Genomic DNA, 26,099 nt, shown 5'->3' on the forward strand with positions numbered 1-26,099 from the left:
TATTATTTTTTGATATTACATCATTATTTTCCATTGTCACGGCAATCCTTCGATGAAAATGAACAAAAATTTTAAAAAAATAGTAGAGTAACTCCATAAATAAATGGATAATAGAATAAAAATAAAAAATATGTAATTTAGGAGGAAAAATTTTCCATGTAAAAGAATGAAGGTCATTCATGGCCTCCTATCTCATCATCCTTTTATGATGATTGAATAAATTAATTTTTATATCCATCCTAAAAAACGATAAAATAAAAACTTAATACAACATTTAAAAACATTATTTCAACACAATTACAATTTATACAAAGATTTAACATAATTAACATTAAATTTCCTATTAAATTAGGAAATTAAATGTGTTTGCACTCAAGCATTATGCATCAATGGATACTACTTTTATATATATTACATTGTATTTTCATCATATGAAGATCATTAATTAAAAAAAAATCAAAGAAAATAATAAATAAAAAAATTAGCTAATCGGATTCACATGCCTTACTATTCTGAAAAAAGTGCATCTTGTTTTTTTTTAACATATTGATGGGTAGTCTTTAACTTTTGATATGTTATTCTAAAAAATTTCCATTAATGAAGTCACTTATTTAAAATATGTTTTTTAAAAAACTTATAAAAAAAGATATGCTGATTTATGGATCTTAATATGAACATATATTTTTGGGTTATATAATTATAATGATTATTTATTCATACTTTATAAATTAAATAAAATATTTCTTGAAAATCAGAAATAATATATGTTTTTATATCTAAGTCACTTTAATTTCACTTGCTTCATGAAAATGGAAAAACAACCACTTAAACCAATTATCCAGAATTCTCGCATTACTAGAGGGCTGAACACAATGCAGAAGCTAATTATGATTCTATCCCATCCAGAAACTCCTGAAGTTCTTCAACTGGAGCATTGATCAGTCCTACAAAATCAATAGAAATCGAGTTGATGTTCTCGGTATATGCATAAAATGAAGATATGTAACTGAAGACAATCTCTGCGACTATGTTATGGTAATTACCATTTTGATGATTTTTGCGCAACACATCACCGGATCGAAATTCTTCTCCTCTTCTCCTTTTCAGGTTCCCCAGGCGTGGGCGGAATTCTGACACCATGTTTATCAGCTCTGTCCAAATCAATCAAGAAGGTGTTTAGCAGGGTAATAATATCGTTATCTGTCAAATTTGTAGCTTTTCTTTTGATTAAACTATTGATGTAATGAAGCAGTGAAATTCGAGTCAAAGGCAAAAACTATCTCATATTCAGATAGCCTATATAACACAATCTAGTTCGTGGATGCCAATAGGTAATATCCATGGAGGAGACCTTGCACATCTTTAAGGTAAACGGAAAATACCGAGTGGAAACTGAGACTTGGAGGAAATTTTCTAGATCCACAAAGCTACAAAGTAAAGTCATCTTTCTTCACGGTCAGACACTAGTTATTGCTACCTTGGAACATTTTGGTGGTATCATGTTTCTGGTACAACTCTAATGCTTCATCAATCAACCCAACGGAGCGACTGCTTGACAAAGACTGCCTCTCCAGTAAACGAAGTTCTCTACTAAGTTCAGCAGATTCTTTTCCAACCTGAGTTTTAAATTCAAGTTTCATGAGCAAAAATGTAAAATAACCATACTACGAAGGAAATGTGTGCAGACAGTAAGACCGCAGTTACCAGAGCAAGTTTGTCACGCAAAGATTTCAACTGTGCGTCCAGCTCTGTGTCAGTAAGAGCATCAAGGTCTGCTAAATCATCTCCAGAGGATTCATTCTAGAATGATAGTTTTGGAAGGTATTTAAGAAATATCAAATCATGAGATAGAATGGAACCATCGAGTTTGCATGAACTATAACAGCAGCTTTGAGCAAATAATGTTACAGTCTTAGTTCCATATGCTAGTGAAATAAAATGAACAGACGAACTCACTTATCACGATAGAATTTTGATACATTACCATGACCCATAATGCATGTTAGATAAAGCAACACATGCCTTGAAACTTCAACAAAAAACCAAACGTGGGTAATCCCAGAAACTGCAATTAGTACCATTTTGTAGCCGTCGCAGAGGCAAGGCCGCAGGGCACCACTTGTCCTCCAATGTAACAGAAAACTCAAAACAATGATTCAGAATTTCTTCTATTTCAGACTAGGCCAAATCAATTCAATGGGGTGTAACATTAGAGTCGAGGACTAGAATGTTGTTTCCTAGGAGTTAATTTCTCTAAACTACCTAAACATCCTTCAAAGAAAATTAGGTCAAATCGCTGCATCTGCAGAATTAATGCCATTTACAAAAATGGTCTAAGTTTTCATTTCGTAAAAAGTTTGTATCTTGTCAAGATCCGGGAACACCCACTAAATGATGGCAATGTACAAAGCCTCTCCCAAGAAATTTATGTTTCTAACACCTTTCAATCAATCCAGGCAAGACAAATTTTAAAAAAAAACTGTCGCGTTTTCAGCGAGAATGAGTAAGACATACGGCTTTTGGCAGTGAAAATTCTTCTGGCACACTAAAACAAAAGCGAAGACTGTACTCTTCCCATTTCTGCATCCGCTGGTCGAGGCTCGATCGGATTAGATTTTGAATGTATGCCACCCCCTACCGTTGCAAACCAAAAATCATAGAATTCTAAGCCATAAAATGTAGGAAAAAACCATTTTAAGCAACCCCAACAGCATAAATTCAACAAATTAAAAAGAAAAACGAAAAAAAAGGGTTAGTCTGAAAAACCTTGGTTAGTTCCTCAGATCGATCTGTGCCCGCAGTTTTCAGCAGCGTAGAAGCCTCCCTGTAACACAAAAAAATAAATAAATAAAAATTAAGTGACTTCAGAAGAATGTTTGAATCCAATCGGCAAACAGAAATTAGTGAGGGAATTACTGGATGAAGTAATCAAAAGCCTCGTCGAGGAGATAGTCGACAATATTAAGGACCTCATTGATGAAGAGCTGCGGGCTGAGATTCAAGGATTCAAATATCGCCTCGCTTTGGCTTCCTTCCATTAGACAGAAACCTAAGATTTCTCCAATTTCCCGCCAGAAAAAAAAATGTAAGCTAAGCTTCTATTTAAAAGAAAATCGAAATCAATTGCTAAATTGAAGCGGTTCGGTTATTTGGATATAATCAAAATTCACTATTAGTCTTGCTAATAATAGTACACAAAAAACTCATATAGAATTATAGACCTTCTCATGTTCAATACTATGAAATAGATATTTATTATATCGACATTTTTTTCATGTTCAATCTTGTGATATACATATTTCTTATCTCGATATCAGCATAACCGACCGATTAGGAACCGAGGTTAGTAACTCAAATTGAGTGAACTTGATCTGTAACATCAAAAGTTGTGTCATGCAAACTTCAAGACATTGAAGAACCTTAGTAAGTATGATGTTGTACGAGGTATGTTCAATTTATCTTCAGGCGTATCCTATGTTTGTGGAGCTTGTCAAAATGGTAAGCAAACTCGGGTGCCGCAACCGGTGCTGCAACACTTTGGCACAACACACTGTCTTGAGCTACTATATATGGGTCTTATGAGTCCAATGAAAGTGGAAATCTATGGAGGTAAAAAGTTTTTTTTTGTTTGTGTCGATGATTTTTCATAGTTCACATGAGTAAGCTTTCTTATGGAAAAATCATACACTTTCATTGCTTTTAAAAGTTTAAGTGCAAAGATTACTAACCTGCATAACTTGAAGGTAAGCAAAATCAGAACCGACCATGATAAGGAGTTCGAGAAATCTCTGTTTTCATCGTTGTGTGATAAGAAAGATATGACTCACGAGTTATCCGCCCCAAAGACTTATCCAACAAAATGGTATTGCCGAGCGAAAAAAAATCGTACCTTACAAGAGATGGCTAGGGTGATGCCGAGTTCAAAGAATATTTCAAAACGTTTTTGGGCTGATGCCCAAATACAGAATGTCATAATTCAAATCGTGTATATTTGAGAAGTGGTTCTACTATAACATTCTATGAGATGATCGTGGAAAAGATGACAAATCTTAAATATTTTCATGTTTTTAGATGTTTATGCTATATTTTAAATGATAGAGATAAACTAGCCAAGTTTGAATCCAAGAGTGATAAGTGTTTATTTATTAAATACTCTATAAAAAGTCGTGCATAACAAATGTTTAATTTAAGAACTAGGAAGATTATGGAATCCATTAATGTTGTATTTGATGATTTTGCTGATCATATATGAAAAAAGAGCTGAAGATGATAGAAAAGATTTGCTGGAAGTGTTCATGACACTGGATAATACAGATGTTGTAACGCCCAGCACAACACGACTGTTGAGATCGATAGAATCCAAGAAAGATCAACAATGTGATGATGGTATAAAAATGATGGAAAAGATATTCCAAAAAATAAATAGAAGAATCATCCTTCGTGAGAAATAATTGGAGATGTACATGGGGACCTGCAAACTCGAAGAAAGGAAAAAGTTAAATACCAAAAGATGATTGGACTAGTATGCATGAGTTCCGTATACTCTAAGGTAAGACACTCCTGTTTTGTGTCACACATTGAGCCAAAGAATATTAATGAAGCCTTAAAAATGAATTTTGGGTTCATGTTACGCATAATGAACTTGAATAGTGTGTCCGTGACGATGTGTGAGATTTAGTTCCAAGACCTAAACATTTTAATGTTATTGGAACAAAATGGACTTTTAAGAACAAAACTGATGAATCAGTGAATGTTATTAGAAATAAAGATCGTTTAGTTGCTTAAGGGTATACACAGGTTGAGCATGTGGATTTTGATGAAACCTTCGTCCTGTAGCCCGCATCTAGTCTGTCCGACTGTTGCTTGCCATTGCATGTCATATGGGGATTAAACTTTATCAAATGGATGTGAAAAATATTTTTTTAATGACAATTTGAATGAAGAGACTTATGTGAGTCAACTGAAAAAAATTGAAGATCCACATCACTTGGACCATGTAGACAAGCCGAAGAAGGCATTGTATAGATTGAACAGACTCCACGTGCTTGGTATAGTAGGTTGATTTATTATCTACTTGAGATTGAATTCAAACGTGATGGGGTCGATAAAAATCTTTTCATTCAAAGGTTGAAGCATGATATACTCATATATCAAGTTTATGTGGACGATATAATTTTTTGTGTTTCTTCAAAAAGCATGTTGATAATTTTGTTGAACACATGTCTTCGACATTTGAAATGAGCATGGTAGGTGATTTAAGTTTCTTCCTTGGTCTTCAAATAAAGCAACTAGATGATGAAATCGTTTCGTGTCAAAGCAAATATGAAAATAATTTAGTGAAGAAATTATGCCATGATAACACTAAACACATGAAAACCCTCATGCGGTCTAGTGAGAAACTATGCAAAGACGGTGATGCTGAAGGTGTTGAAAAAACAATGTTCCACAACATCATTGACAATCTCCTATATCTGACTGTAAGCTGTCCAGATATCATGTTTATTGTATATTTGTGTGTAAGGTATCAATCAAATCCCAAAATCACGCACTTAAAAGTTGTGAAATGTATCTTACGATACATAGCAAGCACTTTTGGATTTGGGATTGTGGTACACTAGGAAAATCAATACCAATCTAGTAGGATTTAGTGATGACAATTGGGCCGAAGATTTAGACGACAGAAAGAGTACTACGAGAGGTTATTTTTACCTTAGAAATAACTTAGTTTCATGGTATAGTAGGGAGCAAAACTGTAACGACCATGGACAATCTCGATCTTGGGCTCCCTCAAGGGGCCTTTGTCCCTCACGGGCTTTCCCATGCGCCATTACTCATAGGACTTCTCCAGCCCAGGCAATGGAGCTTTTACCTTTCCAGGATTAGAACCCAAGACCTCCTGGACATATATAGGTCTTGGCAGCAATCCTGGTACCAATTGAGCTAGTATGATAAGTGCAAGAATTACACGAATTTTATACGATAATCCATTTGAATTATGTTAGTTTCAGACATAATTATGCTTGGTATTTGTTGTTTTTGTGTCATGCAGGAGATAAAACACTATTGGATGATTGATGACGATTAAGGACAATTTTGATGTCGAACAGTTAAAGGACCAGAACAAGCGCCTAAGTGCAATAAACTAGTGCCGCGACGCCTGAATTTCCTAGAGATGAGTGCCTAGGCGCTGATCATCAGTGCCACAGTGCTAGACTGCCGAATTTTTGGTAAACTTGAAGAAAGACAAGGGTGTTGCCTCTGTATCTGCTCCTAAAGACTCCGAAGATGAACCTGATGCAGAAATGCAATAGAAATTCGTAGACAGCAGGCCTGAGTCATCCAACAGTTCTTCTTACACCTCTACTGATGAAAATTTCGATGATAATACTGATAATGATATTGACAGTGAAGATTTTGCGAGTGATGTTGATGACAATCCAGACAGCACAGACAACGGAGACTATAATTTGAGCAGAACCTTCTCAACTAAGTTATATACTAAAAAATCTTTGACTCAGTGGTCTGTGTATGCCAACCGAGAGTTCATTGATGAGAAGAATGTGGATACATATGCCTTCGCTAGGTAGATCTGGTGGCTTTCTTCAATCTCCGAGAGCTATTTTCGACTGTTTCTACAGTGGTGCCGTACTGTCGTAAGTATGTTTTTGAGTTCTACACCAATCTCTCACTTGATGTAGGTGATGAGAGATCAAGAAAGTTTGGTAAAGTTTTTATTCATGATAAAATATACAATTTCAGTCCCGCAATCGTTAGCAACCTCTACCATACTTCTGCCGATGCACAAGAAGACCTCCGACCTAACATTCATGAGGTTACTTCAGTATTAACTGGAGGCGTGATCACTCATATTCCAGCACATCCAAGTTGTCTTTCTGCAGCCAACTTGATGTCTTTTTACTCAACTCTTCACAAAATTTCTATACGCAATCAGACTCCTTCAACCAATTCTACAGTTGCAACGAGACCAAGAAATTGGTTTTGTTTTCCACTGGTACACATAGTAACTTTAATTTTGGCAAATATGTCTTCAAAACAGTCATCCAATTTGCCGAGAAAGGTTTCAAATCATCCAAACATTTATTTCTTTCACTGATTTATGGGATACTTGAGACTTTTTCCAAAATTAAAGGTACTGTGAGTACCAATGGAAAACAGAAAGGATTCATAAGAGACACTGATGAAGAGCTGTTCGATGTAAGTAATTCGCTAAAGATTGCCCTTTTCTTGTTCAAAGGTAATCGGAAGATAATCTTCCATTGTCTGAGTCACATGTTGCCCCAGATGTTGGCGCCACAACCTCATCATCTAACTTCATACTGATCACTCCAGCACATCTCCAGGTTCAAATTGATTTTGCCCTCAAACAAATTGTCCAGACCAAAGAGTTAATTGCTCATTATGAAGCCCAAGTGGCAGAATATCGACTCTTTTTGGATTTGGTTGTCCATCTTGGACCAAAAAAAGGAGATAAGAGTGATGCACAAATTTCGGAATCATAACCATCAGTAATAAAAGAAAGTGATAACAATGGAGACGAAGCTGAAGAAGCTGCTAACACTAATACTGATAGCAATCAATGATTTTATTTTATCATTTTATCTGCTCCGAGTTTGATTAGCTTTAAGTTCTTTTCATGTTTCTTAAGTTATTGTTAATTCATTACATGTTAAGGTGTTTTTAATGTTATGCCCTGATTGGGTACTAATTGATGAATGTGTTTGCCTCCATGTTGTTAACACTGCTAACACTCAAGCTAAAATAATCAAATTCAGGGGAAAATATGTTGGTTAAATTTGGGAAAGTTAAATGAAGTTGCTTGGAGTTGAATCAACTTGCTTGGACTTGTTTGTGGTGAATTTTGTCCTGAAAGGAAAAAAAAATGAGATTGAAAAGAAACGTTTCTTGCTTTGCAAGGCACAATTTATCTCCTAAATTTTTTTTTTTAATAAGATTTTGAATAAGAGTTTTGTTTTTTTAAAATATTGAGTTTCTTAAACTCTAGATTTGATCTTTAATATTTAAAAGAATTTGTTTACGAATGAAAGATTACTTTCATTATCTTATATGAATCTATTCAAAGAATCTTATCAAAATCAACACAAGTTTATATATATTGAAGAATAATTGTTGTACCAGAAAAAAGCGAGATGAGCGAGATACGAAAGAACAAAGAGAGAATTTTCTAAAACACAAGCAAAGACGAAGCATCACTGTTTCACTGTGTTGCCATTACGTATTGAAGAAATTTGAAGACAATACTCGTAGAAAGTGTTGGTTGCAGAATTGTTTTGTTGCTCCGAATTTCGGTTACACGGATTTGCATTCTTGTGTTTTGGTTAATTTTGTTATCGATATTTTAGGATGCAATTTAGTTCCTTGACTAGTTAAGGAAGATAATTGTTCGTTTCTCTATTAGTACTGATTTTGTAGACTCGATTTATTTTCTATCGATTGCCCTGAAGCATCACACAAGTGTGTTCACTTGTGCATAATTATCTATATGTTACTTTTATTTAAAGTTATTTATTTATGTGTTATATTATTATGCTGCAAGTTGTCACAAGATATTATAACATCCGATACAACACTTATATACGATACACACGATCCTGAAAATTATGTTAAACAAAATACTTTCAATTATAAAATTATAAATTTTTATTTTTGAATATATTTTATTTAAATATAAGCTCTAGCACAAATATACCACAATTCCGCACAATACACAACTATACAGATATTACACAATACAATTGTTTAGGAGCGGAATGCACATTATTTTTTAGTGCAGCAGGAGTTCGATGACGCCAATTGCCAAAGAAACAAGTAAAGGAATGCCGATGAATACTTCCATGTCTGTCACACCGCCGGGCTAAACTTGTTCGTCCTTAATGAGATCTTTCCCCGAAATACTCATGCATGAGATTACTAAGATTGTCTATCTGAAGCATGATTTGGCGCTCTCCGCGAGCAACGAGTAAAATCTGTTCCCAGATAACTGTTGTCTAAGAAAGTCAATGGAAACAAGTGAAACAACAGACAATATCCCAAGATCAAAACTAAACAGAAAATTAAAAAGTTTATACTAGCTCATCTAAAAGATCAAGATCTTAAAAAACAATAAAAAGCATGGTATTTTCAAACATTCATAAATGCAGAAAGAATCTTCATCTCAAAGTCTTATTTCCCAACTCTAACTCACATGCTCATGGTCAAACAAACCCTTCATATCCTGAAATGTTTTCTATGACATCTCTTAGAAAGAACCTGTAAAAGAGCCAACACTAACATGGTACGTTCTTTTCTTGTTTCATCTTTTCAGTTTTTGCCCTCTCAGCAGAGGTTTTATCTAGATTGAGGAGATTTGGCATAATAAAATTACCTCTTCCATGAAAGGAGACTCCTTCGCCAACTGGGAAGATGATAAGGAATTGGGGAGGAATGAACCAGTCGATGAGACATTGTCTGTGCCAGAAACAAAAAGAGAAGTGGGCACGGAGGCATTGCAGGCTTCAGCCCGCATCACCAAATGTTGTAGACTAGCAGTTGAATTCAGCTCTTCAATTCGTGATGTAAACTCATCCATTCACTCATTCAGTATTGAAATTTGTTCAGATAACTGACTGACGATTCCCTGAAAATTGGAAGGTTTATTGTAATGATACTAAATTGTTTTAATCATCTCCATAATCTCCATTCTAATAAAACCTTAACATGTAAGACGAGGAGATACAAAAATCTAATGACATAAGACATTAAAGAGCACTGTTAACCAAATATATGCCTGTGAGGTAACCTGATTAGCAAGGGCTGCTGGTGAATCTGGGGTCCTTCCATCATACCTCCTACTGTTGACAGCAAGTTTTGTCAGCTTTGGTATACTTCTATCACGCTGTGTAGAGTATGAGTGTGGGATGCCACTGCCAAAAAGGACAAAAATAAATTACATATTGATCTCCTCAAGAAATCGGCACCATAATATTAGGGACATGAAAAAAATATGAAAAGACTAAATGAGAAAACGATCACCAAATTGGGTAATGAGACAAGAAGTAAGAACTATTTTCATCTGTCATAATTTTCTATTTCCTACAAGAGGCTAATGGCAAAAAGCAGCATACCGATTGAGGGACTTCGCTCTCCTATCTGCAGAGGCCAGGATAGAGCTTCTTTAGGACTGGAAACCAAAGCATCATCTATACTGAGCTTTGTCTTCAAATCATCAGGTAGTGCCTATGACGTTTGAAATAAGATTAAAGATTCCGATGGATGAAATAAACATGAATAATCATGATAATTTCTATGGGGTCGAACCATAACGTCATTTATAAGTTTTTCCAATTGAATTTGCTCTATGTAAGTGCGTGGAACAAATGAACCATCCAAACCCAACTCCTCGGCCACATATTTCACATACAACCTATCTCTTCCTTGTACCTGTGTACAAAATCAGTCGTGGGTGAAGTAAAAAAAAAAAGAGGGCTGCTCAGACAAGAATGAGTACTAAGAGATAACATAATATTATCATAGAGGAAACTGCCTGAAACAAAAGAAAAGAACAAATACACACTGACAATCTTATATCGTTAAAAGTATAAAAATGAAAATGTTAAGCTTGATTTCCCATTTACATTAACCTTTCGTCTTACTCATAACTCCAGCTAGATCATATGACCTGAATCAAGATTTCATTAAAAAACTCCCTGCAGGGAGAACATCAGAAATAGAATAACTTTGTGTTGATCCTGGTGTCAACCACCAAAACGTTAAACAAGATAATACACAGAAAACAATTAGACTGATGTCGTACCTGGATACTTGTGATTTAGTTGCTCTAGCCAATCAGTTTTTACACAAATTTAATCATTGGAAAAAACATGGCTGCTTCTTTTAAGGATGGAAGCTATTGTATACACCAGTGTCAGCAGCCCACCAAGAAGGCGCACACTAACTTCAAAAGTAATTCGTGGTAAAATAACGAAGGGACTATCCATGACCGTAATGACGTTATAAAATAGTACGTAGAAAAGACATCCTCAATTTGATCCACTGTAAGTGCCCTTGTTGACTATAGCAAGACCAAAATCAAACTCAAACTAGATTACAGATACCTGCAAAATATTTAGTTGCATGGTAGCCAGAAGCTGAAGACTCGCCTTTAAAATATACATCGGATTCTGAAATCCAGAGAATGGATTAAATTTATCAGTGATTTTTATATGAGCTATTCGTAGATCTGGCTCAATATAAGCCTTGTAAATGGGATATACCTGCAGCAAAGAATACCATAAGATCCTGTAGTGCATCATCAGTAAAACTAAGATTTAGCATAATAATTGAGCTACATATATCATGGAGACAATTCTGTAGGAAAGAGAGATACTATTTCTGATATATGGTGAATTATCTCTTCAGGTTCTTGTCCAGCGCGTTGGATATCCCTCAGAACATGTTTTACAAGGTCAAAGTGCACTCCAGCGGTAAAAGAGACACGGAGGTCTAGAAAAGGCCGTATTTTTCACTCAATGCATATATCCCTTCTATAATAACAATGCAGGTGTAGAAGTTACTAAATAAAATTTTTCGGAGTTGAAACCAACCACTTGAACTTAAGATAAAATACAGTTAATAGTTAGGCAACAATGTTAAAACACGAGTTTCAAATTAAAGATAAATACAAGAAACATATATGGCAAATAATAGGAAGGAGGCGATGAGCCTCAAAGTTGCAGGCGAACCTGTAGCCTATGCGAGAGCTAGAGACAAAATCTTAGATGGGAATTTGAACAGGGTTTCCTGCTTTCAGATCACGGATATTCTCAAGCAAAGAGTCATAGTCTGTTAAGCGCGGATCTGTTCACAAAACATGAAGCATTAATTATTCTGAGAACCGTGCTGCATGATAATCAATCAATCATTAAAGATCACAATTTTTTCCAATAGTTTAAACACATACAGTAGGGAATGGAAATTGCCAAATTAATTTTGTTCCATATATGATCAGAATATGATCCACTCAACCAAATATTGTGTTCCCAAATCCAACCACATACAAAAAATCATGTTCTCATATAATATTTAATCAATTTTTTTTGTATGACGACAAGTAAAAGCATAAACTTTTGAACTTTCAAAGAACGGTTGGGAAAGAAAGGATAGGGACAGAGGAAGTAAAAGGCTCCAAATTCATAGTCGTGGTTGACTTATCCCAAACTGTGCTAACACAAATACCATCCATGAATTTAAAGCAAAATATGCTTTTAGCTAAAATAACGATAAAGAAAAAAAATAGGCAAGTTATAATTTCTTTCAATCCGCCGCTTAAATGGTTTTATATTTGCCCAGCACTACCCATCAACTCCCTAAAAACGGGATAAGAAAAACAATTATGTTTTAAGGGGGTTAGGGTTGATCAAAGGTGGAATAGGATAAGTAACTTTTGCAGTAAGGAAACCCAAATTATCAAGTTCTTTGAAACTTATAATTTCGGAAACTTCTTAAAATGCTAAAATGTTTTGGAATGTATAGCTAACTGAAAGAATGGGATAACAGACAGCATCAGTAAAGGCTTTTCTTCACGGTCACCAAAAAAGGAAGTATAATTGAATATAACAAAACATGCCTCAAGAATGACACCATCAGTTTCACAGTAAATTGCTGATCATTTAGTTCTTCAGAGGTTCCAGTAACTTCCTATAACAGAATGAAGCCACAAAATCTTTACAACAACAAAAAGAGAAAAACATCATGTTTATCAAAATTTATAGAACAAAGGCGAAAAATTCAGGAAATATATTCAATTAAAGACAACGGTCATGACTGTAGCTAAAATCTTCATACTATAGCTATAGGCTGCAGCACTTATCAGTTCTATGCATCTTGTTTGCTTCATTAAACCAAAATCTAAAACTATATAATCCGGCCGAATCAGCTTAATTATGCATTTTGAGACACTATTTTAGGTTGTTAATATCCTTTATATCTTATTTTCTGATAAAATTATGTTTATGCATTCAATCAAAACACATAGCAGGGATTAAAGATCTGCAGAACCCATCGAGGTTAAAAATTCATATAATTTTTTTTTATCTAAAGAGATATTTATCATAAAGAAGTTTTCCATATATGTTAAGCAGGAGAGAGAACATCTAGGGCTGCACAACTTCCAACTTATTTTTCAGAAATTTGATATTGAGGATGCAAACACAAGATATTCAAGGACTTCTGAAACAGTAAAAGAAATACAACAGAAATATCTTATATGCCAACACAGAGCAATTAGAGCGTTTTGATAAAAGTTGGCCTGTGTGCATTGGATTTATAAAGGGCAAACTGACAAATAAACACGGATATGATGCTATAAAATCATTAAGACTATATAAAGTGAATCCGAGATGTAAATAAAATTGATAATCAGAAACAAAAAAGTAGTAATTAGAAAATTGTGCACAAGATTTACCATCGAAGTTTCCATCCATAATACGGGCTGCATCATTATAATTATCCATATTTATAAAGCAATGATCGGCATAAAGAATACGGGCTGCATCATTATAATTATCCATATTTACAAAGCAATGATCGGCATAAAGTTGAGGATCTTCTCAGTCATCACTGTCTTTCCAGCTCCAGATGGACCAGCCACCCCCATTAATACCATCCCATCATTCTTTTGAACCAATAACTGGCATGCACTAACAGTTGCAAAGAAACCCTTCTCAAATGACAAAGGATCGTGGATTGGAGCAATCTCAGAACGATCAGAATGTTTACTTTTAACTAATTGCACTTGATCTCTCAACAGGCCTGAGCGCTTCCTAGGAGATTCAGCACCTGGAAGAGCTTCCTGAGCCATATCAAAACTTCAAACTTGGGTGATTCTTCTAGTCACAGACGTGGAAAAGTGAACTGCCTTTCACATCAAACTACAGAAAGTAAAGGTAGAGAAATTGCTATCATACTTTTGAGTCAGTGTACAAAGCACCAAATTAGAGTGAAGTTGAATCAACAATCTCACATGCACGCTATATTCTCCAAAAGAGTGAGAATAAGGAGATAAGCAAATAAAATAGAGAGGATCTAGACACCGAAAAGGCCAAGAATCAAGCAGTAACGTCCCACAGCCATAGTGCACATGCTGCACAGTGCTAATAGACAAATCCATAAAGAAACACATAACTGTAGACAAATCCATAAAGAAACACATAACTGAGCATGATTAAATCAGACTAATACACTTTCTAAACTTGAAAATATATCACTACTTTATCTTCCCATTGTGCTTGGATCCTAATGCAGGCCGAACATAAACAGTAAAAACACCGCCAACAAAAAAAATACAGCTTTAAAGTATGACAATTCATCGTTTACTTAAAATGAGGCCCAATCACAAAGTCCTTAAAGTCCATATATTATTGTATAACTACCCTTCTCAACAAATTGAATTATTTCGTGACCTAATTTTGACCATGCCAATAAGCTTAGCTTATTCTGGTTAGAGTTGGACGGTTCTCCTCAATCCTAGACTGTAACTACTCAAAGCAAATATCTTGCGGAAAATCAGTCATAAGACACATCAATTATCTATTTATATCCACAACAATATAAACTATTTCTTTCACAAAATCATATACTTGTTAAGGGAGATTAAGTCAAGAATCATAATTGATGATACCCCGGGATAGTCCGGGCTGTGCCCAGGTCATGGATGACTCGAGACAATTGATGATACCCCAAAAAAGCCCGGGTCATGGATGACCCGGGATATTGAATGAATGGCCCAAATTAGGGTAAATTTGCGGAAGGGGTTCATCAGAGGCCCGGCATGTGAACGCTTGGGACGTCTTCTCCCCGAGTTATTGGATGATCGGGCTATCATGAAATCTCCCGGAAACCTCCTACTCGGGCTACCTCGATATAAACACCGTACTTGAGTATACTAGTAGAATAGGATATGAGGGGCTGTCCCATCTCTGACGCCAATCCAAGTGGTTGACAAAAATCTGACAGGATATAGGGTATGATCAGCCGCCACTCTATAATTAGTAGGTAGCGCGCAGGACGATATCATCATTAATTCTCCTACTATAAATACCATGTTCTCTCTTTGCATTTATATTCATTCACATATTAAATACACTAGCATTCATTGCTCATTTATTGTTAAAAACCCTTTCATTCACACCAATATCACAACCATCACTTGGTTACATTGGTCTTTTTTTTGTTGAATCATTTACTGACTTAAGCATCGGAGTGGCCACGTCGGGTACCCCTCTGGCACCCATTCACTTATCTTCTTGATCGCAGGTCTCCATAACTACCTGGGAAGAAAACTTCTGGTTTAATTATTCATACTATTCCTATTTCCTTCATCATCTTGATAGCAGATTCGGTGGAACATCTGACCCGGCTCTTCCATTAAACCCGGATCGCATCAATAATACAAGTGTACAAGTAATAAAACTGAAAATTCAATTAATGGAATACTAAACACACCAAAACAACATATTACACTTCAAACAATATTCAAAAAGAAAAAAATTCCGACTCCTAAATCATTTCTTGAAATTCAATGTAATCAGTTGATACGAATCAAAGGCCGGCGGCAGTAAGGAAATAAAAAGGTTGCAAGCTGACACATGCTAAGTTAGACGGGCGTGATCTTGATGTTTCAATCGGCGGAAATTCATAAATGATCACCAACCTTATTAGAAAAAAAAGTCAAGAAAGTACTGATATTGATGCGGCCTTTGGGTTTTGATAAAAAAATTTAAGCAGCTTGCAGCTGATACCGCTTGCTAGAGTTCAGGGAAAGGAAATGGCCGAGAATCCCTGTGTGATAAAGATGGGTTGATTCGTCTTCTTGAGTTCGAAGTTTGTTGGAGCTTGCACAGTGAACTAATTCGAAGGTGGTTAAATTCTCCGTTATCCTTTTAAAAATAAATAATAATAGTATCGAGTATATAAACAAATTCAAATAATCAATATTACTGATAAATAAATGGATAAAAGATCTTGCCCCTCGATTCTTGATTTCTTGCCCCTCGCAGCCGTTACATCCCGATGAATAAAAGGCCAGCCAACTGCTACGCCGTGTGCCAAGGTAGCGTCTCTCTATTATTACACCGACTTTTACCAGATTAAGGAAAAAGGAAATGAACCCGATTGCCTTACATTGAACATTGATTATTGAATGTCTTGAAATTTGATTTTTGTCCGGAATTTGAGCTGTTCCATTCTTGGGTCTGCTTTGTGATTCTTTCATCTTTCCTTCCATTACGTTTTATATTTAGCTCGAACCCATTATGTCAGTTTTGTTCGTGGTTCTTATTGAATGACATCCAAGCTTCCACCTTTAGGCTCTAGTGTTCTCATTTTACTGATTTTAGCTTCTGCTGTATAATTGTAATGATTGAGTTCGTTTTTGTTTTAGTTTCAGATTTCTAAATTTGGTTTCTGTTGTGAGACGTTAAGGAGTCAGTCTACATAAGATAGATGCTACAACAGTCACCACCAATTGCTGTCTCTCCATGGATCCCACTAAACAAGGGTAGACCATTAACTATATTCTTAAGATTCTGGTTATTGATTGGATTTCAAACTTGTCTGTAAGTTGACGTGTGCATATATATATATATATATATATATATATATATATATATATATATGTATGTGCATATGTATGTGTGTAAATATGCTTTTATGTATATGTCCGAGTGCATTGTTTACAGAAATCGAGCTTTAAACTAATGTGACCGCTGCTCAATTGACGTTATCTTTTACTTTCAGGTTCTTCACTTAGGTTGGTGAAATTTAAGTTGTCTCAGTTTTGTGTACCAATGTCATGTATCCATGGGCTAAAGGTGATTGCATACATTCAAGTCACGTTCTTTGATTTGTTTTTATGCATATAGAGCTCGTCCTCGATTAGTAGCTGAAGAACAAATTTGGCCTGGTTTGTTGGTGTGCTTTCGAAACTCTTAGCTCGAGTTGTGTAGAAAAATTAAGCCCTATTCACAGGTAATTTTGAATGTGAAGTGCAAAGATTTCACAGTTTAGCACCATTATTTGTAATTTGCTCCCTCTCTTCCCATAGTGATATTCAAGGAGTAGAATACTTCATCTAAGTATTAGGTTCAAGTTCCTGTTCAATCCCTTATACCTCTTGCTGGTTAAAGACTCTGTACTTAAAGCGTCTTGACTGAAATTACATTTAGAATTCCGTAACCATTCCAGATTACCAGATACATGCAAAAGTAAGATTAGAACATGATATTACTGGATAAATGGGCAGTTAGAGAAAACAATGGAGGTTATTAAAATTACCATTTGCCATGCCCTCTCTGTTTTTTTCTTATAATTGCTGGCTGTGTATTGTTTTGCTCAATTAGTTGTTTCTACTGTTATAATAATATTTTGCAAGCAGGATTTGCAGACTGGTGGGGAGGATGCGGAAAAGTTACCAGTTCGAGGTTTTAAGTGGCGCTTGGTTATTGCTTATGATGGCACCCGTTTTTCAGGTTTTGTCCTCGTGTTGTTTTCTTCATCTCTCTGGTTAAAATATTTTTCTAAATATTGCTGAATACTGGTGGTTGTTACAATATTGTTTTCTAACTTGCATTCTTATCATGTTCCTCCCTGGGAGGAATCAAAGATTTATCACTTTTTGCAGTTCACAAACTTTGAATTTTACTCTGTTAAGTTGATTCCAGCTATGCAATTATACTTGAGGGTGCTGATTGTATGTAGGGTGGCAATACCAGCAATCGACGCCAACGGTCCAATGTATTGTTGAAGAAGCTTTGACCCGAACTACAAAATTAGGACGGGAAGAACTTCAGTTGGTTGGTGCGAGTCGAACAGATGCGGGAGTTCATGCCTGGTGCCAGGTATGTTTAGTTACATAGGCATTCATGAGTTTTGACATAATTACAGAAGCCCTCAAAGATATTATTAATTACCAAGAAACACACTCTTATGATTTGGCTAACTTTACACCATGTCGCAGGATGTTGGTTAATTAAATCTCATCCAGTGTTCTTTGAAATAAGCCTAACTTCGAAACTGTTGATGTGAAATATTGATTTTAAGCTTTGACAAATCTTTGTGACTGTGGAATCACTGAAAAAAGATAAATTTCACGAAAAATGTTTGTATTTTAGGTGGCGCACTTTATTACGCCTTTCAACTATGACAACTTGGAAAGCATTCACAGAGCACTAAATGGTCTTCTTCCCTCTGACATCAGAATCAGAGAGATCAGCTCCGCAGTGCATGAATTTCATGCTCGTTTTTCAGTTAAGAGCAAGATTTATGGCTACAAAATTTACAATGGCACCATCATGGACCCATTTCTCAGGCACTATGCTTACCACAGTGTTTATAAACTCAATACAGCTGCCATGAGGGATGCTGCAAAGCATTTTGTGGGAACCCACGACTTCTCTGCATTTTCCAATGCATCACGCAACGATAGGACACCGAATCCAGTGAAGAATATCTTCTGTTTTGATGTGAATGAAATGGTACTTCTTAAATAGAGTAAAATTTCATTCCCTTTTTCTTTACGATTATGAAGCTTAATATTCTACCATCTTTGCGTATAACTTTGGAGCTGGGACTCCATCTTTTATAACATATTAAATGTTTTTATAGATCAGATGAACTTATGCAATAAGATGAAATTGTTTGTGTTTTATTAAGCGTCGCTAAACTTGAATTTAACAAATCTCTCTCTTTTGTAGGGACCTCTTTTTCAAGTAGAAGTTGAAGGATCTGGTTTTCTATATAGACAAGTTCGGAACATGGTATTTGATTTTTCATCCCTATTTTCCTATCTAAAAATCACTCTCAAAACTAATGGATGAATTTCACCATGATTCTGTCAACAAATGTAAAGTTATGTTTTTTCACGTGAATGGTAATGATCATTTTTCGCCTACGTTCATAGGTTGCATTGTTGCTTCAAGTTGGGAGAGAAGCCGCTTCGCCTGACATTGTTCCCAAGATTTTGGCATCCCGTGACCGAAAAGAACTCGCGAAGCACGCCTTGTTTGTTCCTCCTCATGGTCTGTGTCTCATGGGTATCAAGTACAATGAAGAACATCTTCATCTTCCCCCTGATGCCCCCCCAACTAGTTTCGGCAGACATAATAGTTTTAGGAAATGCAAGCTCTCATGTTATTGATGACTTCATTTCGGTTATATTGGATATAACAGGGAAAAGATTAGCTTATCTCCTGTTGTTTCTTCTGTCGTCCATTTATTTTTTAATTTCATTTAATGTTATTTTCAGAGAATCCGACTAAATTTATGAAAAAATTTGAATTCTATTTTGTTAAAAATAAATTAATTTTCAAACATATTTATAGACAAATTACACAAATATATTTTAATATAGACCAATGTCCATTTTTTGTTGATACAAGTGGAATGTACATACAAATGGCGATTTCTTGAAAACTTGCTTGATAAATATTTTGAGTTATAAGAACATTCCTAAATTAGAATAGTAAGTCACACGGTCTCACGGATGATAAAGATACATGAGACGTGTTAACTATTATCATATTTATAATAATTAGTAATATTTTTAACATAAAAAACAATATTTTTCATGAGTGATTCAAATAAAAGATCCGTTTTTTGATATCTGTCTCATAAATTTTCTTTGTGTAATTAGAATATGTGGGTAATTAGAAAAAAAGCAAAAGGAAATTTAACATGTCATTAGGAAAAAAATATTTTAAACTTAATAAAAATTATGTATAAAAATTGAATATAAACAAAATTAATTAGAATTACGGTAATCTTAATAGCATGTGAATTTATATTTTTGTGGACATTATATGAACACAAGTTTAAATTATTTATTCGATAGTTTATGATCGTAAGCTAGTTTAATATTTTATTTCGAACATTTTTTTAAACACATCTATAAATTTTCAAGTAGTTTGAGAACATGTTTGAATATTTCGAGCCGAACTGGAACATGAGTTTGATTCAAACCTAATTTGAGGTGTTAATATTAAATTTTCGATCTCGAATATATATAATTTGAGTCAAATTCAGACTTTAGAATTTTCTTCACATTTTCGATTCGGTTCGTTTACATTCCACGAAAGAACACCATTAGTATGTATTAAATAGAAAACAAAATGAAATATTATATTTCATACAAGGGTAATTCCGTAAATGAATACTGGAATACCATAAAACCTAGGTTTTATGTACCTGCCTTCACCCTCAGAGAAGTGAGAACCCTTGCCCTGCGCTAGCCTCTGCAGATCGATTGGCATCTGGTAATATGAATTTTTCCATTCTTACTATCAAATGCTGAATTCGATTCATTTATTCTCAGATATTCTTGTGTGGATTTTTGGATCCGGCTGACCGGTTTTCTGAATTTTTTTAAAAAAATCTCTTTTTATGCTTGTATTTCTGTTTTATATGATTTACTCTGTTGGATGTTTTGATTCTTGATGTGTTAGTGTAATGGATTTGAAGCATCCTTTTTTCCTTTGTTTGCCCTGTTCTATATGTTGATTGATGTCAGTGGGATGCTGAATATCATGACTAAGATGCGCTATTTTTAAAAGTTTTTTCCTATCTTTTTACTGTCTGGCCTTTATGGGTTTGAAATGTTTGATGTTTGATCTATTTTGTCCTAATCTTAAACGCTAGACCTTGGGGTTTTGAGTGTGTTTGATCTAAACAACGTGTTAGTTGTAAGGATCTTTATTGATGACTCATTTGAACGTTGTACAGTCTCGTCGATAAGTTAAGATGGTGAGAGTTAGCGTGCTGAATGATGCCCTTAAGAGCATGTACAATGCCGAGAAGCGTGGGAAGCGCCAAGTAATGATAAGGCCATCCTCTAAAGTTATCATCAAGTTTCTTTTGGTGATGCAGAAGCATGGTACGCTGGATGTTGTGTTACTCATGCTTTCAATGCTGACTTGATCGTTTGAGTGATATCTTCAATTATTTTTTTTTTTTTATCTTTTTGATGGTCTAAGCAGGATACATTGGGGAGTTTGAATTTGTGGATGATCACCGCTCTGGTAAAATTGTGGTTGAACTCAATGGAAGGTTGAATAAATGTGGTGTGATCAGTCCTCGCTTTGACATTGGTGTCAAGGATATTGAGGGATGGACTGCAAGGTTACTTCCTTCCAGACAGGTAAAGCTTGAAGCTATTGTTATTTGTTTTTTGTTTTTTTATGACTATTGGGAATTTAATAACGAGTTGATGTGCCTACAATGCAAATCAATCTGACTTGTTAGTTGTAAATTTTATGTTGCCGGAACTCAGCCATTTCTACCTGGGGTGGCTTGCTTGGTTTTGGCGCTGTTTACATATTTTACTTCTGGATATATGTGCCCGAATTTTATGGTCTAATTTTGAAAGTTCAACCTGTCGATTTAATTTTTGCATGCTGAATATTGGACAGAGAAGTTGTAACTGATATGGTCTTCAACTCATTAGGAATTATCTTCTCGAACAAACATGAAGCAGATATTTGATATTCAGACCAGATAGTACGGGGTCTGTAACATAGACATGATCCTATAGCACCTTTTGACAAGAGATTCAAAGACAGCTTCGCACTAATACTTGTGTTTATTTGTGCTTTCTCTCATTTTTCATGCATTACATTGAATTGGAGGTTTTACCTGTTTCAGAATATTTATGAGCACAAATTAAATGCCATACATTGGTGCCTGGCATATATTTGCTACAAAAACTTTACATTTGGGTGAAAAATTTGCATAAAAATCTTTCACACTTTTGAGCTGTGGCTAAGTGGTTATGACATCCTTCTTTAGGACTCTTGATCAAAGATGTTAGGGCAAAGATTTTCTGATTTCAGTCATTTTTCCACAATATAAATATGTTTGCTTTTCATGCACTTTGCAGTTCGGCTACATTGTGCTGACCACATCTGCTGGCATCATGGACCATGAAGAGGCTAGGAGGAAAAACGTGGGCGGGAAAGTTCTTGGCTTCTTTTATTAAGCTTAGCTTCTTTAGAGATCATGCTCAATTCCTTTGCCAATGATATTTTGATGTGATTTTGAACTTATTTGATGTTGAGATGTTCTTATGTTTGATTGTGGTTTTGTTAACAATTTGAGATTGTATCCTTTGGGATCTCATCACCATAGTAGCTTGTTTATTTCGCAGTACTCGGCTAGTTATTCCGTATATCTATATTGGTTGCGGAGCCCTACTTGGAAAAATGAATGAAGCTGATTTAAGATTTCATTGTATATTTTTTCGTTTATATTATGTGACTTGTATGCTTATGGCCTATATGTGTGTGTGTGGGGTTGCTGGAAAGACTGGAAAACGACAATTTACACAACAAAAGTTTACTAAGATGATTACATGCACGAGTTCTGAGCTTCATGTGCCCTATGAGCATGAGATGCTACATACATACAAAATACTAGGAAATTTTCCAGATTAGCACATATATGACACTTGATTCAATTAATTACTCATGGAATAATGGACTTCGCCCATTGCTTTACAATATTTAATTGCAATTTATAGTACTCAGTTGTACCGATGCTTTTGACGAACAATCATCACCAAATGTTGGAGTCCAAGTTAAATGATTGCTCCGGCGGTGGCTGATCATTCCCGAGTACCCTAGATGAAGAAGAACCCACGCCAAAGTTGGCCCCGAAATCATTCCCAAACGGAGAACTCGACTCTTGTGGCATGAAAGAGTAGCCCTCCATGGCACCTGTGGCTGCTCCTATAGGGTGGCCGTGGCCAGCCCTGAGCTGTAATGCAGTGAGAAGCAAAGAATTCATAGAAAGATTAGTGCTCAACAATGGCCAACTGGTTAGCGATTGTAAAGAATTTGCTGCAGCTCCCCAGTCGGTGATATTGTCGTCGTCGCAGTTTTGTGGGGCAAGATTTGTTGAAGGAGAAACTATAGGCATAGTGTTGCTGCTGAAATTTTGGAAATATTCCATGTCTTGTAGCTCGCTCACCATTGCGTTGGTGTCAGAGGGGGATTCTTGGGATTGTGGTGAAGAAGCTGTTTGTTGAGGTTTCTTCATTATCAAACTCTTTTGGAAAACTCTACAAACCACCCACTCCTCCTGTTTAATACAATAAATAAATACATTCACACACACAGATATATATACATACATATATAGATTGTATTTACTTTTTCGGTTGTCCAAAATATATAGTACCATTTTTATATTTAATATAATGTTTTTTTACTAATATACATATATTAGGTAAAAACTTGTGTGAGACGGTCTCATGTGTTGTATTTTGTGAGACGGATCTCTTATTTGGGTCATCCATAAAAAAAATTACTTTTTATCGTGATTATTGGTAGAATTGATCCGTCTCACAGATAAAGATTTGTGAGACTGTCTCACAAGAAGCATACTCTATATATTAAGTAAGATTTGGATATGTATGCAAGAATTTCTAAAAATGAGTTAAAATATGATTTTTTTTTTTTTGTAAAATTTGATTTTCCAATGGTATTCTTAATCCATATGAAAAATCAAGCAAGCATATATATTTTTTGGATGGGAGAGGTATTAACTATTAAGTATGTGCCTTTTATATGATTAAATTTTTATTTAATATCAAATATACAGTTATTTTTATTTAAATATATATTCCGAATGACTATATAATTTCTCAGTCTACATAATTTTGCATGTGAGAGTAAACATAATGTCTAGTAATTTACCTTGGTGGGTTTGAGAGCAAGCTTCGATTCAAGCCGATATTCATGCATAACCCAATTGGTTTTCTCACCCTTTGGAGCTCTGCCTCTGTAGAAAACTAGGGTTTTCTTCATGCCGACCAACGCGCCGTCAACGCCCCGGAAAATCTCCTTATCTTTACCTGTTGTTTTCCAGTAGCCAGCTTCTGTCGCTCGGTTAGTCCTGAGGCCAGTAGGGTATTTTCTGTCTCTCATGCTGAAGAAATACCATTCTTTCTCTCCCATGGAGGCTTTGGCTATATTTTTTGACTCAAATAAATTAATTTCAAGCATAAATAGTTTTCCAAAATTGTACATTTTAAGATGTTATAAATTAATTGGTATAATATTTAAACTTTATAAATTTTTATACAAAAGTTTAGAAATAGATTAACAAATCCATTTTTTGGGAAATAACTTCATTTCTTATTTCATATGTTCAAACTTTGATAAACAATAAAAGAATTTCAGAATTTTTTAAAAAATATGTGATCAAAACAAACATACAATCTTTAAATATATGAAATTCAGGTACCTGGGAGATCCCATGGCTCACACTTGTTAAAATCAACATCAGCAATAGCTCTGGTGGCGAAATCGAAATCCGAAACCTTATTGCTCAGATAATAAGTGATGAGTTCTTCGTCCGTCGGATGGAACCTGAATCCCGGAGGAAGATTGTTTTCCTCCATCGATCCTTTATCAGTTCGTGGGATATAAATGAAATTTGATGGGGTATTAATGGAGACTCCATTGCTTTCATTATTTCATGCTTCATCAAGAAGCTGTCATGGCTTAGTCTTTGTTTANATCTCAGAGATAAAGATTCGTGAGACCGTCTCACAAGAGACCTACTCATATACACACACACTATATTATTAAGTGTGAGACCCTTAGAATAACTACATTAGAAGACACCAAAATATTTAATTCCATAATTACCCTACTAAAAACTCCTCAAGTCATTTCATATTTTACATAGAAAAAAATCTAAACAAAACTCCCTTTTTAAATCGAACAACTCTTCTAAATTAAAAATAATTATTTGTTAATTGTTCAGTAGTATTTGATCAAATTAAAAATAATAATAACACATATAATGTGTGCGCATCTTTTACTAGTATAAATTAAATGTTTACCTAGCTAATATATCTTTTTATGTATCTATGTATCAAGATTTCATACCTGAACAAGAAGATGCATAAATAGATAGATAAGTTAGATAGTTTGAATCATAAAATCAAATTTTAAATAATATTAAAAATTAAATCATGAAAATTACATGTACCAAAGTGCAATTTAGTGGTGGGAATGGAGGGGAGCAAAGAGTAATTTAAGCAAGAAAGATGTGGAGTAAGCATTACAAGTGAGATATAGATTGTGTGTGTTGGCTTGGTCTAACCACCTTCACCCAATTTCCCACCAAATTTTTTGGACAACCTCATTCTAATTCATTAATTATAGGATATTAATTTCATTTTCTTATAACTAATATTTAATTTAATTCAAATCATGTCGTTTTCTTACCCTTTTCACCAATTTGTGCACACGTGTGCCTTTTTAGGACATTAAATATTATGTTATATATAAACATTTGTATATATCATTATTGTTTTTCCTACTAGTTGGTGTGATGAGATGCTAAAGGATGAATGACATAGGCAAACACTTTCATGTCTCAAGAATTAGATATTATATTATATGTAAAACTTTTAAAATTTAATTTGAGTCAAATCTGAGTATTTTCCGTACTTATAAGAATACGTTTTTAGTAACTCAAATTACTCAGTCTGATTGGAATATTGATTTGAGCTGTTAACACAGCTTAAACTTGATATTATTTGACATAGTTTGGATGAAATAATGAAAGTTTATTTTAGACATTTATGAATTAGAAGGTCTCATTTTAAATAAATCGGTTTTAAGATATTGACATATTTATCATTATAAGATATTTTTATTGTCATAATTACAATCTGAGATAATATATAAGAGCTAAAAAGTTTTTTTTATTCAACGATTTATAGACTATCAAACAATTTATTTCGACTCATTATTTTCTTGGAGCCTAGAAAAGGTATGACCACCCAAATTTCACAAGAGGTTATTGAAGGGTTGTTACATGTTCACCAAACCAACGACTGTCTTTTTTTTTTTTTAATCAAATATCTTTTTCAAATCTATCTTTGCCACATATTTTGATCATTTTGAGCCAACACTTTTTCAATCCTAACCACAAACTTTAATGTGATTCGTGTTTGAAAAAGATATCAAAATTTTATCTCGGGTTTTTTAGGAGCATCAGTGTTCTTCTAGAATTATATA

The 26,099-nt window shown here is 34.7% G+C and overlaps 5 protein-coding genes across 13 annotated transcripts; 2 read left to right on the top strand and 3 right to left on the bottom strand.

Annotated features, from left to right (window-relative positions):
- Window positions 1-740: 740 nt before the first annotated feature.
- Window positions 741-13,672, bottom strand: LOC140975615 (protein MIS12 homolog). 2 transcript variants are annotated; one of them, XM_073439436.1, is made up of 9 exons: window positions 13,557-13,672; window positions 13,481-13,499; window positions 2,917-3,049; window positions 2,767-2,824; window positions 2,515-2,634; window positions 1,705-1,800; window positions 1,478-1,616; window positions 1,044-1,151; window positions 741-944 (listed from the first exon to the last, which is right to left on the bottom strand). In XM_073439436.1, the coding sequence occupies exons 1-9, from the start codon at window positions 13,584-13,586 to the stop codon at window positions 886-888; spliced, it is 762 nt and encodes a 253-aa protein (XP_073295537.1). In that variant the 5' UTR covers window positions 13,587-13,672; the 3' UTR covers window positions 741-885. The 2 variants fall into 2 exon arrangements, with proteins under 2 accessions (XP_073295537.1, XP_073295536.1); XM_073439435.1 differs by having other exon boundaries at window positions 13,481-13,586.
- Window positions 8,715-11,352, bottom strand: LOC140975843 (inorganic pyrophosphatase TTM2). Its single transcript, XM_073439771.1, is given in 10 exon segments — window positions 8,715-8,891; window positions 8,893-9,005; window positions 9,404-9,655; window positions 9,818-9,941; window positions 10,143-10,179; window positions 10,182-10,254; window positions 10,336-10,458; window positions 10,832-10,845; window positions 11,133-11,198; window positions 11,292-11,352. Coding segments are annotated over 10 exon segments (951 nt in total). The 3' UTR covers window positions 8,715-8,803.
- Window positions 13,673-15,795: 2,123 nt separating the features above from the next.
- LOC140975614 (uncharacterized) lies at window positions 15,796-19,279 on the top strand. 8 transcript variants are annotated; one of them, XM_073439426.1, is made up of 9 exons: window positions 15,845-15,932; window positions 16,074-16,126; window positions 16,457-16,573; window positions 16,813-16,886; window positions 17,450-17,543; window positions 17,773-17,912; window positions 18,186-18,548; window positions 18,768-18,830; window positions 18,974-19,279. In XM_073439426.1, exons 3-9 carry the CDS (start codon window positions 16,519-16,521, stop codon window positions 19,208-19,210), a joined length of 1,026 nt encoding a protein of 341 aa, XP_073295527.1. In that variant the 5' UTR covers window positions 15,845-15,932; window positions 16,074-16,126; window positions 16,457-16,518; the 3' UTR covers window positions 19,211-19,279. The 8 variants fall into 8 exon arrangements, with proteins under 8 accessions (XP_073295534.1, XP_073295535.1, XP_073295532.1 ...); XM_073439432.1 differs by having other exon boundaries at window positions 17,459-17,543; XM_073439429.1 differs by having other exon boundaries at window positions 15,855-15,932; window positions 16,463-16,573.
- Window positions 19,280-20,195: 916 nt separating this feature from the next.
- Window positions 20,196-22,296, top strand: LOC140975622 (small ribosomal subunit protein uS8z/uS8w). The gene is made up of 4 exons (XM_073439444.1): window positions 20,196-20,324; window positions 20,791-20,941; window positions 21,045-21,205; window positions 21,944-22,296. Exons 2-4 carry the CDS (start codon window positions 20,809-20,811, stop codon window positions 22,040-22,042), a joined length of 393 nt encoding a protein of 130 aa, XP_073295545.1. The 5' UTR covers window positions 20,196-20,324; window positions 20,791-20,808; the 3' UTR covers window positions 22,043-22,296.
- Window positions 22,297-22,355: 59 nt separating this feature from the next.
- Window positions 22,356-24,520, bottom strand: LOC140975621 (uncharacterized). The gene is made up of 3 exons (XM_073439443.1): window positions 24,310-24,520; window positions 23,760-24,031; window positions 22,356-23,142 (listed from the first exon to the last, which is right to left on the bottom strand). Exons 1-3 carry the CDS (start codon window positions 24,464-24,466, stop codon window positions 22,618-22,620), a joined length of 954 nt encoding a protein of 317 aa, XP_073295544.1. The 5' UTR covers window positions 24,467-24,520; the 3' UTR covers window positions 22,356-22,617.
- Window positions 24,521-26,099: the final 1,579 nt, after the last annotated feature.

The sequence above is a fragment of the Primulina huaijiensis genome, chromosome 4 (assembly GCF_012295235.1).
Source record: "Primulina huaijiensis isolate GDHJ02 chromosome 4, ASM1229523v2, whole genome shotgun sequence".
In the NCBI taxonomy this organism is placed as follows: domain Eukaryota; kingdom Viridiplantae; phylum Streptophyta; class Magnoliopsida; order Lamiales; family Gesneriaceae; genus Primulina; species Primulina huaijiensis.